The sequence below is a fragment of the Enoplosus armatus genome, chromosome 8 (assembly GCF_043641665.1).
Source record: "Enoplosus armatus isolate fEnoArm2 chromosome 8, fEnoArm2.hap1, whole genome shotgun sequence".
Taxonomy (NCBI): domain Eukaryota; kingdom Metazoa; phylum Chordata; class Actinopteri; order Centrarchiformes; family Enoplosidae; genus Enoplosus; species Enoplosus armatus.
The window spans coordinates 555,189-573,486 of NC_092187.1; the positions used below are offsets into that span (position 1 = coordinate 555,189).

General features: G+C 40.7%; 1 protein-coding gene across 1 annotated transcript in view; it reads right to left on the reverse strand.

Moving 5' to 3' along the window:
- The window catches only part of bsna (bassoon presynaptic cytomatrix protein a), a 122,061-nt gene that overhangs the window by 87,797 nt on the left and 15,966 nt on the right, over positions 1 to 18,298 (reverse strand). The window contains exon 2 of the mRNA XM_070910281.1: positions 10,182 to 10,761. Coding sequence (XP_070766382.1) covers positions 10,182 to 10,761 — 580 coding nt within the window. The remainder of the gene's footprint in view (positions 1 to 10,181; positions 10,762 to 18,298) is intronic.

Consider the following 18,298-nt stretch of genomic DNA (forward strand, 5'->3'; position numbering starts at 1 on the left):
TTGTTACAGTAATAAGGGTAAAGTGAATTTGTTACTTCCACCCCTGCACTTTTCTCTCTTTCTCTTTCCTACTCATTCTCATTCTCACAGTTTGAGAGGTCACAGTGCAAAACAAGCAGTGAGAGACTGAAGGGGAGAATGTCGCTCGCCCAAACACCTGGGTTTGACCATTTGACAAAACTGACCTTAAAAGACTTATCACTAATGGGTTATCAAATATCTTGTTTTACCTTGAAATATGGCCCAATGTCCCTATTATTGTCTTTTCAAGTTGCTGATCAGTCAAGAAGCGGTGAAAACGATTTGTCTGATTCCTCCCTGAAATGACTGCCACGTGAATATGATCTACTGGAATCATTACTCTTGTGTGTAGGAAGCAAAGGTGGAAATCAGGTGATGCTATTATAGAGCAATTCAGTCCAAAGAGTGGGGGGGGTCAAAAAGGATGGCTGAAAATAATGTTGGACTTCCGAAAAGGAGACCAGTGTTTGCTTCCTACCGACAGTTGATATTGGTTCCTTTAAATCATGAACACGGTCATTTCTTAACCTGAAATACATGGTTATCGTTGCATTTAGTTGTTCAATTTGGAGGAGTTGTTGTGAAAAGGGGCAGCTGTGGATACTGAGCGTCTGCTCCACTTCTTCAGCTGATTGCACCAGAAGCAGGTAGGGATGGATCGATTACAGAGATATTGGGAGGGAGGAGGTGCAGTAGATCGGGGGGGATAGATGGATAGGTTTGTCACCTAGTTCACCCCCTCAAACTTTGTCCTTCTTCCTCTGCTTCGACATGTTATCAAGATCAAGGGATAAAGCGAGGATCTGTAACTCCTGACTGAAATCCATCCACATGTAGGTAATCCAAACTCATTCCAACACTTTTGCACTCTATTTGCGCCTTGTTACTGTATATAATAAAACGCAACATTTACATTTTCTTTTACAATTTACTCAGAGGCCTAAAAACCAGTGATCAAAGCAAAGTCATTCTGTTGCTTCTTCTGTAAAATGTCTCTAAAATAATACAAATGAAATCTGAATGAAATATAATAACCCTCTCCTGACTTCCTCTTGGTTGCTCCCTGAACTGCGCATTCTATAAATACATGAGTAAATATTTAAATAAAATGATAGTGATGATAATGGTAGTAAGATAATTATAAAGCAATAAATCAAATATTCTATACGTCCTATTTATGTAGTATCAACAACACGTTAATGGTCATTTGTTACAATTACATTTTTGAATTGTCCTTTAATTAACAGTGGCACATAAACCATTGTTAATCTGTAGTCGCAGGAAAATACTGTGTGTAGGTGTGTGACTACTGAACACAATGAATAGAGTGTGTGAAAGGCAGGTGGATTGAGAGGGAACAGAAAAACAAATTAAATTCTCCGGAAACTACTTAATCCAGCACACACCTAAACACACATATTTCTATTAGCAGCCCTTTCAGCATAAATATTATAGTCTAAAATTAGTATACAGTCTGCTGAACAACAAACAGGCTACTGGGAGGAAGACGTGCAACCAAAAGGCTTTAGATTACAAACGGCTGAGAGACAATAGAGAGATGGAGGTAGGAAGGCGAGAGTGACTACAAGATATATCGTCAAACATTCATTAACTTAAACTTCAGTTTCTTTTTTCTTTTCTTTTGTTTCGTTCATTGGCATTAACTGTAAACTTGTGTTGGCTCGAAAGGTAATTTCCTGGGGAGTTAAACTGATGCAGTCAGCCCAGCAAACACAAGTACAGGGATTCACCATGTGATGCAAAGAAATCAACAGAAATTAAAGTCACCATATACAATATTCAGAACCACTAGATGTAGCACTAGAGCACCAGTAGTGATGTTAGATTTGCGAACGAATCGTTGAGCGACTCCTAAAGAGGAACGAGTTGACTCTATTTGCGAGTGGGAGTGAATCCAAAATCCTGCTTCTGTATGGTGCATGAGCGGTTGTGCATAAGAGCCGGGTTAAACTTGAGGTTACAACTCAGGGAGTGGGACTTAATGCTCTGATCAGGATGCTATTACTCCACTATATCTTTATGCAGCAAATAGCTGTTTGTTACTATATTATAAAGATCCTATATGTAACAATATGCAACAATTTACATGTATTAATCGCTTTTTATTGCTAATGTGTGAACGGAGTGTAAAGTCACATAAGAAATGAGACCCTCCCTGACTTTCTCGGTAGCCTCTAACAGCTTGTGGACTGATTTCTATATAAACAACTTATGACAGTTTTTCAGGAGGTGACGTTGTGCTTAGCCTCTCTTCAGCTCCGTGTTCAGCTCAGTCCGCTACTGTCAACAAAAGACCAGCACCCGTCAAAACACAGAGCCCAACAAACTCCACTTAGCTTGCTTGCTAACGCAGACAAATTGCTAGCTCGCTAACCTAGCAAAATACTGTCTTGAGTGGATAACGTCAGCTAATTCGTCCAGACTCCCAGGGCTAATCTGGCTGGTAAATTGTCTAGCTTGGTGTTTGCAAATCAGTTTTATCAGCAAACGATACGAAGCAATCAACGTCAGATCCATGCATTGTAGCTAAGTTACAGCTAGCTGGCTAACCTTAGCTTGCTCGCTAATGTTATGGCGAGCAAACCCAGAGAGGCCAGCGGTCACGAAGGGAGGCAGCAGGGGAACAGTGTGTACCGTTACAGCCAGAATATTTTCACATCTAACTCATGGATTATGGATTTATTTCGACCAAAACAAAAAAACACCAGAACCAGTTGGTGATTGTTGGGACAGTGGAAAGACTTACCAAGACGGTTTTGGTGGGTTTTGGTTTGTTTCTGTCATTTTTGAATGAAGTGTGTTTTATGAGTTAACAAGGCAATAAACTAGTCTTAGTCCGGTGGAAGAGAGAAACTTGAATTTAGAAGGTATGTGGTTGCATTTTTCTGTTTAATAAGGAAAGTAGGTAAGAGTATTTCTTTTGACGTTTATGAGTTTATTTAATAGACCTAAGAGAGCTTGTGGAGTGTAGCAAACTCGCCACTCGCACACATCTCCCAGCTAAAACCAAGGGGGTTGCCGGTGTTCGGTGTATCTGGCGTTGATTGCTTCATAACGTTTTTCGTGAAATCTCACATAAAGAACCTTTAAGTATGCCGTAAACAGTAGAAAAGATTACCATGATGGCAAAATTCAAGAATCATTTACAATTGATTCGTCTCTCATATCAGCCATGTTACTTGTTGTCGGACAGAGTTAAAGTTTCCACCCACTCAAGGCACTTTGGATAAAAGCCCCCACAAAATTGCATGCATTACATTCCTCTCACTTTTATCAACATATTCATATCAATTCATTATTATTCACTATTCATATTCAAACTTCTGCATGCTGCTCTATAGCTCTGTAGTTTGCTAAGAAAAAAATCCAAATAAAACTAGAAAAAGCAGTGTGATCGATGCATCAGTTTGCACAACCACAGGCTGCTAATGTATTTTCCATCTGAGACTGAAAGCTTGAATCTCAGTTGACACAAATCATGTGATTTAGTCTACAACAATCAGGGGAAATGCAGTGCATCATTTTGCTAATTTTAGACTGCACTTTATTTAGTTCTTGTACAGCAGCACGTGATTAGACAACATTTAACGCTTGAGAGCTTAAACTTATTTTGTTAAATAAAAATTTGGGTTTTTATAGAAAAAAAACAACATACAAATAATGTTTATATCATATTGTAAAAAGAATTGTTTTGTTATTGTATCGGCATATTCAGCCTAAACTCAGTGAACAAACTGAGTTTAACTTAAAGTTTTCAAAATGCTAGGTAGAAGAGCTTCCTTGCTTGTTTGCCTATAATATTTACCTTGAAACATGGGACCATTCATTGCTATAGCAATAAATGACTTCCAGGATCGTTCTCTGACCTGCCCTGGAGGCAGAAGTAATCTTAATCCAATCTCAGAAGGCGAACACACTCAAAGACTTTATCCACGTTAGCTGTAACATTACTTGTAATATTTGTTATGTTAATGTTATGTTTTAATGTTGCATTAATGTAACGGTGGGCTGAAGCAAAGAAAAAGGTAAAGGAAGCTATGAAGCTAGTTAGCCTGTTGACCTTCTAGCATCTTAAATGCCTCTATAACAAAGGAAGATATCACTGTATATTCAGTTATTCAAGTATCAGTTTCTGTTTTAAAATTTTGTGTCATCAGAAAAATGTTGTCTATGACTTTGCCCACGAAGGATGAGGTCAACCAATGAGATTATTTCAGTCTCCAGAGCTTTTTGGCTTAGAGCCACTTAGAAATCAGTAATGCTCTGAAAATGAGGGAAGGTTAGCAAGTGGTTGCTGGTTCAAACTCCAGCTGTGGGTGTGTGACTGTTAGAGTTAGAGTGGGTAGTATTATTGAACAGCTGTGGTGCACAAAACATTTAAAGGCCATGGCTGATTTCTATGCCCAGTATTGAGAGATGAGCTGCCAGTGAGGGGTTTCCAGCATCTTTCCCAGGTGTACTTTTTCAAGGATTGAATAACTCATGTAAATGAGTTGCAAATGCATGCCATGTGGGTGTTTCAATATCCCTCATCCATATTCATGAGAACTGCAAATCTCAGGGTTTATCCTTTTAATGTGATAAACTGATAACACCAACACACAACACACACGAAAACATCAAATGCTACTTATCCATTTTAGAAAGAAAAATACTACCTGTAATTTTGCTGTAGACATTTCTAAAACAGAGGATTCTAGTCTCAAAGATAGTGTAAAAGTATTTTTTTTTTTCCTAGCCACAAAGTGCTGGTTCATGGTGGGAACTGTTGGGTCTCTGTAATAACATTATAAAGGGTACGGGCTAGACCTGCTCTATTTGTAAAGTGTCATGAGATGACGTTTGTTTGGCGCTATATAAATCAAATCGAATTCTATTGAATTGAATAAGGATTGGTGTGACAGTAGGAATATATAAAATGCTATCCTGTTCCTGCTCATCTGTTCTGGAGTTGTTCTCAATCAAATGCAGACTGCACTTTCTACCAAGGGAATTTACATCAGCCATTATCACAATGGTCTGGTAATCCTGATGCTGCGCTCATTGTTGCTGGAAACTTCAATCAGGCTAACCTTAAGAAGGTTATACCTGGACTTCCAAAACACTCTGGATCTGGATCCGGACTGCTACACACCATTCAACAACGGCGACAAAGCGGAATCGCTACCCGTGTTCGGAAAGATCGGCCATGCGGCCAACTTGCTGAGGTCAAAGTATATAAATAAACAAACGCCAGTGCCGTGAGAGGTCAGGCCAATCAAAGGCCGCCTTACAGTTCCAGGACATCACCACCGACATCACTAATGACACCAATGGACTCACTAAGTCTGTGGTGGATGTACTTTGTAAAACAACTGTACCCAAAACTACAGTTAAATAATTCCACAACCAGAAACCATGTATCATCGAAACCATCCGGTAAGCCACAGAGTCCGACTAACCGATGGCCAGTAAAGGTTTATGCAAGGCAAGTTGATTCGCCAGTCACTGGCCCGAAATCTAGCATCATTCACCCATCATACATTCTGTACATTGTCATACTTGCCGATCTTCGAATATGTCTGCGAAAGAAACACACAAGGCTTCAAAAATAAAGAGAGTGCCTGGAAGGGTGCGTTTGAATGCCATCATCAAGCTGTGGTGGGCCTCATCATAGATAACAATGAAAAGGCCTACCTGAAGCAAGTCGAGGACCTGACCTGCTGATGCTGGTAACCTACTGAATGTCAGCAAGACTAAGGAGCTGGCAGTGGACCTTTGGAGGTAAACAGGGAAGGAACTACGCTCAGCCAAGCTGTGTATGTTTACTTCTTGTTCATGAAATTAGTTAATTGCTGTTCTCATTTTGAATGACATGTGACATTCTAGTTTTGCTTACAAATATTTTTACTGTATGTGCGGTTAGTTTGTGACATATACAAATAAAAGTTTTGCTGTCACAGTCTGTCTCTCTGTCTATCTTCTCCAGCCACATTCCTAATTCACCAGGCTCATTCATTGCCACCATCCACCAGATGCCCTCTGACTTTCCCTCCTTTCCCCATCACCTGACAGCCCAACCCATTCTCACACCTGTTCCCACTTCACTCATCTGCTCTGCAGTTGCCCGGCCTTCACCACCCACCTCATGACCTGCATCTCATTCATCATCATTCACCATCAGTCATTCACTACATAGACCGGTCCACTTCCATTTTTCCCCTGTCAGATCGTCATAGTTGCAATGTTGCCTTCCCTCCCTTTGCTGCCACCCTCACTGTTAATAATCTGATAATAAATACGGACCCAGCAGACAAACTTGGTGAGGTGATTCGCACCATTCAGTGCTTTTTGAACTATTGCAACAACACCGTCAGTATTAAGCACAAGGAGGCAACCCTGACAAAGGCACTCGGGAGGTTTCCTCTGGAATTGCAGAGGACTGTCAGTGCTTGCTCATGGTGGGACCTGGTGGGTCTCTGTAAATAATGGGTCCCTCCCAATAATATAAGAGTACAGTCTGGACCTGCTCTATATGTAGTGTCATGAGACTTCTGACTTCTATTCCATATAAAGAAAACTGAATTGAAATTGGCCTGGTAGCCTCAAGACACACCTGAGCAGAGATCAAAGGTTGGTCTTAAAGATGATCCTACACGAGTCGGACAGAAGCTGCCGTTCTGTAAATGTAACCAGTCAATAAAGCCGTCAAAGACCAAAATCACCCATGTGATGCCCATAGATCATATTATCATTGTCGTGTAAATGCTAACATAGCATAAAATATACCAAGAGATGAAGGGCAACCTTTACTGCTGTACAGCAAAGAATATTAGAAGTTTTTCGTGTATTAAATGAAAATGAAGTTTAAATCAGTCTTAAAGAGACACTCATTTATAATAGAGTTGCCAGTTTAGTGGAGACCTAGCTGTGGATTCAACTCTGTTGTTGTTTTGGGTGTTTTTGAATTGTATGTTGTAAGGTGTTCGTTTCGTTCACTATTTGTTCACTATAGGTCAATTCTTCTGTTTACATAGGAAGTAAGGTAATTGGTAACGATACATTGTGTACAGCTAGTAATCACTGACAGCGAACTCACAAATTTTGCTGAGTAAGATTGATCATGATACATCATTGACATCATTTTTTTTATCATTTCCAAAATGTAGGAATCTGCAAAATACCACTAATCAGAAACAAAAGAGGAAAAAGGCCTACCAGGAAATAATATCAGTAGATGCTAATTTGTTTGCAAGTAGCATCAGGGTGAATGATGTACCATGTACACCTGGATGATTCTGGTGCCAATATTTTCCCCCACAAAAGCAATGAAAAATGAGGCACAATACCGCAACCACAGTTGTTTGTTTAATCCAGTAGAGTGTTTATATCGTGCTGTCTGCTATGCCCCTGGACCTGACATCACAGCCAATATGTCAGACCTAGCCTTGTGCTTCTGCGACCTCGTGCAATTGGGTATTCTGTCTGAAGTCTTTTCCTGTCTGCCCAGGGAAGCTGAGTTTTCATATTTGTCACCAAACGCTGACACTCAGATGATAGTTTAAACCTGTCGCCAAAGGCAAGCGTCGAACTCCTCTCAATCAAAGACAGCCTCTTAACCTCCCCTTGCCTTCTCATCCCCCCACCCCCCCATCCATCTCTGAATAACTTTACAGTCGCATTAATCTGTAATTTCTTTCTTTACAACTATTTTCCCTCCATCTCTCTCTGAATACCAAGTACTGTAGTGTTTGGCGTCCTGTCACATCACACCTGTGTACAATGAACTCACACACACACACACACACACACACACACACACACACAGTGTCCTGACCCGCACGTCTTGCCTTTGCACATTAATGGAGATTCTGTCAGTGCCTCAAGAAGGAATTACTGCCACTTGCTGAACCCTTACACTCACTGCCTATCACAAATACACACAAAGACCTATAGCACAAAGTCATACATAACATACACATAGCTTCTATACTTCCATGCTCTCATTCCTTTGCTCATTCATGCACTTTCTGTCTCTTATATAACTATATTATTTTTCTACCTCAATTATTTTCTCTTTTCACACACATAAATATACACAGTCGAACCTTGCCATTGTAATTATTTCCTGATTTTCACCAAAAGAGTAGGAAGATTTTAGAGAAGGAAGAGATTTGTTTCAACTGATTTTCATCTAACTTTTATGCCCTCTCTCTTCCTGATCTCCTTTATCTCCCTCGCTTAAAAAACATCTCCCTCACTTCCACCATTACTTTCTCTCGTTCGCTTCGTTCTCTCACATTAAATCAGTCTCATTCAAGTCAAAGGTGCATTATCGGCATGACAAAACTAAAGTGGCTTCTGCCAGAGCAGAAACATTTCTCTCTCCTCCATCCCTGACTCTAAGAACAAGCCAGATTAAATCTTTGTCTGCCTCTGCTGGATCTGTTTCCAGACTCAAACTTTAGTTGTGTGTTGGAATAAACGACACTTTTTTTCCCCTGTTGTTTATCATCTAAACCTGAAACATCAATCAACAGTGACGTCTGTCCGCCTAAAGGATTCAATTAAATTCATACCCAAACACTTAGTCCCTCACTATAAATCAGCATTGTTTGATTATTGATTCCATTTATGGAGCCAGAAAACAACGATTTTCCCTTGTTGCACAAATTTACAGTGGCAAAGTTAAGGGCAGACAAAAAGAAAAACCATTCTGCACATACAGTGGGGTCCAAAAGTCTGAGACCACCAATCAAGATACTTCTACTTTGCATTTGTTTTTCGAATGTAATGCTACTTTTTTCATCACAAATGATGATATCAGATAAACAATGTGAGTGAAAAGTTGAATTTTTGAAAAATGTACAGGAATTTCAGAAATCTTAGTATTTGATATGTCCCCCTATTGCTTTAATGACAGCATGCACTCCAGCTGGCATGGACTTCACAAGTTTGCGCAACACCTGATGACCCATGTTAACCCAGCAGGATTTGAGAATGTTCCAAAGGGCTTCTTGTGATGTCCCAGAATGCATGGCTTTCTGAGTCTTCAAGTGCCCCCATGAATAGTTCAATGGGGTTGAGGTCAGGTGACTGTGGAGGGAAGTCCATGATAGTCACGACTCCTTGGTCTTAAAGTAGTTCTTGCAAAGCTTTGAGGTGTGTTTGGGGTCATTATCCTGCTGCAGTATGAATCCCTCTCCACAAAGACACAAACCAGAGGGTATAGCATGTCTCTGAACGATGGAGAAGGCAAAACACCCCCAAACTTGAATATTCCTGCCACCATGTTTCACTGGTTTGATACACTGTGGTATCATTCTCTCTCCTGCTTGTCTCCTTACATACACCCTTCTGTTACTGCCATAAATCTCAAACAGGGATTCATCAGTAAATAGGACTTTTCATCATCCACAGTAAAATGCTGGTATTGCTTAGCCCACCCCAAGCATTTGGCCTTGTTTCCCCTTCTGAGAAGTGGTTTAGAAACTGCTACTCATTCTCTGAGACCACTACAGCCTTCTTTTGACAGTAGTTTTGCTGATTGGAGTCTGGCATTCTTTATTTAGCAAATTCTGTATCTGTGAGGAAGTAGCTTTTCTATCTATCAGGGAACTAAGCTTGATGTATTGATCTTCTGATGGTGTGGTCACTTTTGGTCTGCCTGATTGTGGTTTGGATACTGCCCCCTTAGAAACCTTTAGTCTAGCCATGATTTGACACTGAGAAAGCCCCTCTTTGCTCAGAATAACAATTTGACTTCTGACACTTTCAATCAGTTTGGATGCCAGGTTTCCCACTATCACAATGTTACTTGGGAAGCCATGATCTGCTGGAAACTTGAGGAACAGCCTCAAAATTTGAAAAGATCAAATCCACCTGAGTGTCATCTGAACGCATAGAAATGTGATCTTTTGTATAAAGGAGTTAAGTTGGTCAGTGGCACAAATTTGCTTAAATTTGTTTGCTAAAAATAATGCAGAATGAAAATATTTCTTCTTCATTTTACATGTCATAACTTGTGTTTTTAAATGTTTCTAAAACTTTGTGATTATTTCCAGGTTTACGTAAAAATATTTGAGATTTTCAATGTGTTCTCAGACTTTTGGACCCCACTGTACACACATGCATACATCTCCTTGTCGAACCTGACCTACCTCAGTGAGGTGCGGGTTGGGGTTGAATCCACACTGGTTACAGACAGTGGCCTTACACTGGGTGCAGGTGTTGTAGTTGGGTACAGCCGGTGGGTTGGACAGCTCTGTGGTGGTGCACACTGGGCACAGTTTGCTGCTTGGCATTGGTGCGATCTGCGGCACAGAATAGGGCGAAGTGGGTGTCACGCCGCGGTCAGGAGACACGGAGGGTGACCGGCCTGTCCTGGACCCACCCAAACTGTTGAAGTTGACTTGGAGGTTTCGACGGGAGGCATGCTGACCAGGACTTTGGCCGCCCATGCTGGACGCAGCTGGACCGTGACTCATCCCGTGGCCAGAACCTGGGCCCTGCCCCATGCCAGGCCCCTGCCCCATGCCAGGCCCCTGGCTTGGCTGCATATGCCGGGGGGAAGTTGGACTCTCGTGAGTGGCCAGGCGGTAAGGCTCACCAGCTCTGAACCCTATTCCTCCACCAGTGCCCATGCCTGCTCCCATTCCACCTCCCCCCGTTCCTCCTCCCATCCCTCCTCCTCCGTGGCCTCCTTGTTGCATGTCAGGCTTGGGGCTACCCATCGGACCCCTGGAAGAGAGGGACAAAGCAAAAGAGAAGAGATTAACAGATTACAACTTTCAGTTGCTGGTAAATTCTATGAAAACTACAATAAGAATTTAAATGACAATATAGAAAGGCCAGGACAGATTTCTGCTGTCAATTAATTGATAATAATGAAAATAATTAATTTTATTCACTTCTTACAACATTGAAACAACATTGAAAGTGAGACCTGTGGTACCGCTGGAGAAAGGTCTGGCTCAACCCATCATCGTTCTAGGATAGGGGGAAAAACATTCTGCCTTGTTTGTATTTCTTTAAACCAATTACAGTTGTCTTGGGCGGCGCTAAGCCCAGGATGCAGTGACGGTGCTCTTGCAAAATAAATAGCGGTAGATAGTGGAAAGGGAGGAGAGTTCCGACCAAAATAAGACTTGTCCCAACAGCCTACATCCCATGAGTCAAACTATGGTATAGGTAGACAAGCAGCTGACAGGCATGCAGGTTCAGGTTGACTACTTTTATGATACAACATACGTGTACATGCGTGAAGACCTGCCAGAGAGGTCTTCCTTCTGCAACAGACAAACCGCTATTTACCTAGTGGCCCTAATTAGATCAGTTCTCCCACACTGCACTGGGAACAGCTGGTCATCTTACTGTTATAGTAGTCATGGTGACTGGTCAGAATGTGTTTGTGATTGTGTTTTTTATAGTTCTTCTATAGCACGGTCTTTTTCCAAATTATATTATCAATAAATTTTCACCACAGAAACAGCTAATGCTAGGACACACAGTAAGCTCGAAAAAACTACTCACAACTAAAATGACTAGCTATTTTGGCAAGTAGCCAAACTGTAATGAATCCTCCCACTACTACTACTTTCAAAACCGTTTGTGTCAGTGTTAATTCAAATCTTATATAACAAATGAATTGCTGAATGCAATTATAGTATTGTTTTTTCTGGAGTAAATGTAATAAGCAGCGTTGGTTGACGCCACTCCAGGTTTTAATTGAAAAAAATGTCATGTTATTTCATGCATTATTAAATTAACGAGCACTACATGGGAATTCAGCCTGGTAGTTGTCACTGTATTCTAAAAAAAAAAATGTTATCTTCCCAATGCCAGAGAAACAGCAGCAGAGGCAACATTAAAAACCAGTATATGTGAAGAAGTGGAAGAACCTCCGAACATTCACAGGCATTAACAAATTAAAGTGGAATATAACAGGCTGCAGCAAGACGGACCATGTACACAGACATATATACACATTTCACATATGCACACATATACTTCAAGCAAGAAACAACACACATACCTTCAAACTTATTTCAATTTGACTGAATTAATTTCAGTACTTCCACAATTTTTACAACACATAGCACCACATTTAACTAACTAAACGGATTCAGTGCATAAAAACTACCGAAGCTTTTTCCCAAAGCATCAAACTTTTTAGCGAATTTAATTTTGATTTTGATATTTGATCTTGCAACATTTTTCCCACTTTCACTATTGTACTTGTACTACTTGTACTGTACATCAAAATCTGTGAAACTTCAAATTCCTTACAAATTCTGTATAGTTATTTCAAAATATTTATGCTAACACCTTGCCATATTCTTCACAAATAAGGCTGCTGCTGCCATGGGCCTTATTTGTGAAGAATAGAATGCCTGAATATGGCATATCTCATCACTACAGTTATTATTTTTAGTCGTAGTTCTGTTACGATAAAAGCTGTTATTGATTATTAATCATATCTCAGTTATTATTACAGGTGTAACTACTATTATCAGTCATATTCCCATTATTATCATAATTATAGCTGCTATGGCTACTGCTGGTGCTGCCATACATCTCTGCCTGTCTGTCTGTCTATCTGTCTGTGTATGTGTGTGTGTGTGTGTGTGTGTGTGTGTCTCTCTCTCTCTCTCTCTCTCTCTCTCTCTCTCTCCGACCCAACCAGTCAAAGCAGATGACCCCCCCCCCCACCTAGAGTCTGGTTCTGCTCGAGGTTTCTGCCTCTTAACAGGAAGTTTTTCCTTGCCACTGTCGCCAAAGTGCTTGCTCATGGTGGGAACTGTTGGGTCTCTGTAATAACATTATAAAGAGTCGGTCTAGACCTGCTCTATTTGTAAAATGTCATGAGATGTCTTTTGTTGGAGCTATATAAATAAAATTGAATTGAAATTGAATTGAACGTACCCTCTATGCAACTTTCTATTAGTTTAAAAAGTAATCCCTTTCTGGAAATCAACAAATCGGTCAATTGGTGTGTGTAAGGTTAAAATGTGGTCAGCTGTTCTATAATCTGGAAGAAATCCTATCTGAGATTTACTTAAGACACTGATTGGTGAGGAAGTCGAATTCGTCTCCATTCCTGAAGATGGGTGTGATCAGCCCTTCACTCCAGCTTTCAGGGAAATTACCCACACTCAGCACCAAGTTCAATATCTTTGGGATGGCCAATTTGCATTTTCTGTTGGTATATTTTAACATCTCATTGAAGATGCCATCAGGCCTGCATGCTTTTTTGGGCTGCAGATCCTTCAGTTTGTCTTCCAGCTCTGATTTTGTTAACGGGTAATCCAGTGTGATATTTCTGCTAATTCTGACTTCAATCATATCACCCCCCCCCCCAAGTCTCTACCCTGAGGGGACAACCAGTAGGGACATCTCCCTTGTACCAAGTCTCCTGCAAAATAATAATATATACCATTAACCTTGTCTAAGAAGTCAAGGTTTCTGCATTTAAATAAATAAATAAATAAGAATTTAAACCCTGAATATTCCAAACAGATATGCTAAAAGATTTAATTGTAACTGTAACAGATTGTCATTTGAAAAAAAAAAAGAGAAGAACGAAGTAACTGTTCTGAACATAAAATACATTTACAATGTGATGATTACATAGACCATACATTTCTTTTTGTGGGCCTTTTGTTAAAGAACCACTACCTGCTCATTACCACCTGACCGTGTGGCCCATAAACTGAGAGCATAACGTACTCAGCATGCCCTGGATGTCCCACTAGTTTCTGTCCTCTCTTCTGCTCTAGTCCTAATCCTCTCCTTCCAGTTTTCGAGTGCACAGGTCATCTGTCATGAATACAAAATAAGATACTACAAACACGGCAATACGAATCAAATGTCTTCACTCACTCTTGTCCATGATCTTGGAAAGTCAGCAGACTAGCTTACTACCAACAGAGCGACCCACTTAGGTTGGACTTGCAGTTCAGCTAAAAACTATTGAGAGACACAACATTCCAGTACGCTCTTAAGGAAGTCTATCCTCAGCTCAGGCAGAAAAAAACTCATCTTCTGAACAAGTACATCAGGAGTTCACTTCCTGAATCACATCTCTGCTCACTCGGACTGTTCCAGAGTTACCTCCTTCTTTAGTTCTTCACTCTCTGCTCACAGGAATATTTCTAGGCTCTTGTATTATGTTTTGTTGATTGTTTGTAATGTTACTGATGTTGACATTACTAGATTTTCGAATGGCACGGCGTGCAGTGTAAGTCAAGTTTCAGAGAGGCCTATCAGGTGAATATGTGAAGCCAGCCCATCATCAACACAGTTTACTGGCTTCACCTGGGCCAGGGAGCGGATAAACTCGGTAGCGGATGCTCTTTTCTCCTCCTCGCTCCTCTGACAAAAGATTCAATGCAAAACAAGCACACCCTGGTTGTTACTGTGGGCACCAGGTCCACCGGGTACATGCACACATACACTGAATGCATGCACAAGTGGAGGCAAAGCATGCACATGCATTTAAGCACATGCAAGCACATATTTTGCGTATGTTTTGAAAAAGCTTTATTGATTCCTGTGGGGAAACTGGTCCCTTGCAGCAGCAGGAAAACTAGATTTATGGAAGTGGGAGAGCAGGAGCATAGAAAATATGCACATGCAAGCACACACATTCTCACAAGTGCCTTTCGCTGGTTTAAGGAATGAGTGGGCAGCTCGGCAGACTATTTTCTGAGTGACAAGACAGAGTAATATACACTGGATTACACCACACCATGTCTTTTCTTACTCTTCATTGAAAAGCAAAAACACTGCACACCAAAAATAGCAACATAACATCAACAGTACAAGCATTTCACATTGCTGTTTGATTCATCTTGCTTAAACTAACATTTTATCACAGCTGCAAACAATATAGTAAAAAAAATTATTCTATCTGTCAGACAAAAATATCAGTTTTATGTGTAAAATCAGACCTTTGTTCTGCAAAAACATGCAAGCATCACAGCTTGCATGCACAGTACCCACCGTTAGTAATTTAAGCATATGTACTCATATGCTACTACATGTGCTAATATACACAGTGTAGCTTTGATTTTTGCAGCTGTTACAGTGTTATCAAGACGTCAAGAGAAATAAAGTATTCTGCAACACTTTATTACTGTATGTGAGCACTTGGTAAAGATAAACCTTAGTTGTGTCATCAGGGAGTGGCAACACTTAAGCACAGCTGTGCTATTCAGTGTAACACACATGCACCTTCACACCAACACACACGCAGACTTGGAGGCGTGCGTCTTAATACCCCCATGTACACACATTCAAGCACATGTATGTCAGAGAACACACATATACAGTACACGTCTACACACATCCACACACATCCTGCTCTAACAGCATCTGTTAGTGTAGGGCTTTGCTGCAAATTACTTTGCAATGATCCCACATGGTGCTTAGTGAAGGCCACAAACAATGACCTGGATTTAAATAGACACACATCCTACATGGCTAAATGATGAATTTTGTTCCCAAATGTGAAAGTGACACCTCCTCTCTCTAAATGGCTTTTAGCACAAATAATGAAGGGTTGTGGAAGTGTCCTTGAGCAAGACACTGAAGTTGCTCCTGATGGAGGTGATGGAGACCAGCACCCTGCAATGGCAGCTTGGTCGTCATCGGTGACCGTGAAAAGCACTATATAAGTGAGATCATTCATTTACCTTTTAATACAATTTCTCTGCAGAGTTGGCCCATCATACCAGGTGCTTGATGATTGCTGTTTGATTTACGGTCAGAGAGGCTTGAGACCACCACTTAGAGCAGTAACTGTATTTTGCTATACCCAGGTGCCCTGTCGTGCACGGGCACGTGCACATGCACACACACATGTTGACTTCCTGTACTTTGCAGCAGTGATAATCTCTGTCAGCCAGATGTCTAAAGTACTGTACTGCTCCATCCATTATGTCTTTAGCCCATATCTGCTATAAATGACAAATACTGTTCTCGTGTGTGTGTGTGTGTGTGTGTGTGTGTGTGTGTGTGAGATAAGTAGGCTAAAACTCAGCCATGTACATGTAACTCTTAACACACAGATGTGCATGTGTGCGTACTTCTACGTGCACATCCTGCAACAGAACATGCAATTGCACATGCGTACCCTCTTAGCCCAGGCTTCAGCTGCAGCAGCAGGTGAACACAGTTATCACAGAGGCAGCAGAAACCAGCTCTTTATTTAATTCAATTCATGTATATTGATGAATGTCTATTAACTAACTGTACGTCATAATGATGCTGTATGATTGGTGATTGAGTTGATCTACAGGAAGATAAATAATGCCTTACTGCATTATATTCCATTAGATTTTGAATTGTCACCATAAATTTATGCAGAAAAGGTAAAATTGGTGCACAAAAAATGTATTGTTTGAAGCACAAAATTTCCCCACACTCCCCAGCTAAAATAACGTTTTTTGCATTTGTGGCATCCCCTAGTGGCACAATGTCCCTGGACTGCGCGGTGAAGCTCGTACCTAGCATTTGAATGCTTGCACCAGGTTTGGTTGCATGAGCTTAAGGACATTTTGATTCATAAGCGTTCATGCACAATTTAACTTTAAGACACAAGACACAAAAATGTGTCATTTCAAAATCGTTTTGTTGTAGTAAACGTTTATGAAGGGTGCTCTGTATTTTAAATGTAATAAAGTAATAACCAAATGTATTCATCACATCAAATATAATCATATCTTATGTTAAGGTTTGCAGAAGTTGAAACATGTAACCTGAAAGTTTTAATGTTTTTAAAAACATGGCCTGGAAAAGTCCCAGAGATAATGGTGTTCAGGAAACCAGGTGCAGACTGGAAATTCCCAAAGATACCCGTGTCAGCAATATCCCTGGCAGGTGGGAAGTACCTAAAAATCCCAGAAACATCGATGTCAGCACTTGTGTCTGGACTTTGTCCAGCAGGGGGCTGGACGGATCTCAAATTTGGAAGAGATGACACTATTATTTTCGTTAGCGATGATTGGTCATTTTTTGAGAGGGAAGGAGGAGACTTTGGGGCTTTATAAGAGCGAGCGCAGTCATTCCCTCTTCAGTCTGGGTCCAGAGCCAGCTCGGGTTCATCTCTATTGGACCTGTGTCAAAGATGCTCATGATGCATTACAAGCTATTCCAATGGTGTGGAATGGTGGCGCTTCCTGTCTCCTAAGTAGGCGTGGTCGCGGATGCTGATTCAGCATTCACACTATTGTTCCTCTGTTCTTTATTATTAGCTGGAATGCTGATTGAGCAGCTTTTTTTCTACCTTTTCTACTTTTTAAAATATGAAGCTTTTTAAAGAGAAACTACAATGCAGGTCAATGGAAAGAATCTTCAAATCCTCTTCAACCTACTCTACTTCCTTCCGCATACTTTGAGCTACAGACTGTTTAAACTTTACGTTCTGATTGGTAGATTGATGTAAAGCTATTCTTGGCAGGTGAGACCTCTGTCCTGTCTCTCTGTCCCTGTCTGTTCCACTTTCCCTGTCTGTCTGTCTGTCTCTGTCTCTGTGTGTGTGTGTGTCTCACACACACACACACACACATATAGGAATACACAAACTGACACACACGCAGACTTTCAAAATAAAAGCCCCAGATGATAATAGGAGCTTACCGATTGGCCACAAAGAAGGCCGTATTTTCAAAATTTCAGATTTTTTGCATTTTCAGCAATGTTTTGTAATTTTTTCTAATGTTTGCTTTTCGGTCGACTACTACTTCTGCATATTTTAAGATACAGAAAGCATTCACACGTTACATTTATGTTTCTATTCAAACTTTTCAACTTTTTTCAACTCCCAATTCTACCAGTTTTATGTTTCAGCTTCCAGGGTTTTTTGAGCAGTGTAGTGAAATACATTTTAGCTTTCAGATTTTTCAAGCAAATTCATTCCAGATTTCTGCATTAGGCTGAGGCCTTACTGCAGCGGCCCGGGGTTTGATTCCAGCCCTGGCCCCTTTGCTGCATATCTTCTCTCTCTCTCTCTCTCTCTCTCTCTCTCTCTCTCTCTCTCTCTCCCACAAGTATTTGAGTTTACAGGTGTTTATGGAATCAATAAAACATCATGTTATGAAGAGATAAACACAAAGAACACAAATAAAATAGTAGATATGAAAATGTTACTTCTAATATCAAAAATGGAAGGGATAAATTGGACAGTGCAGGTGTAAACACACAGGTAACCGTGTCGCCGTCAGGTTAAACTGAACAGACTTCAACAGTGAAACGGAAAGTGAAACTCCTTTCATTT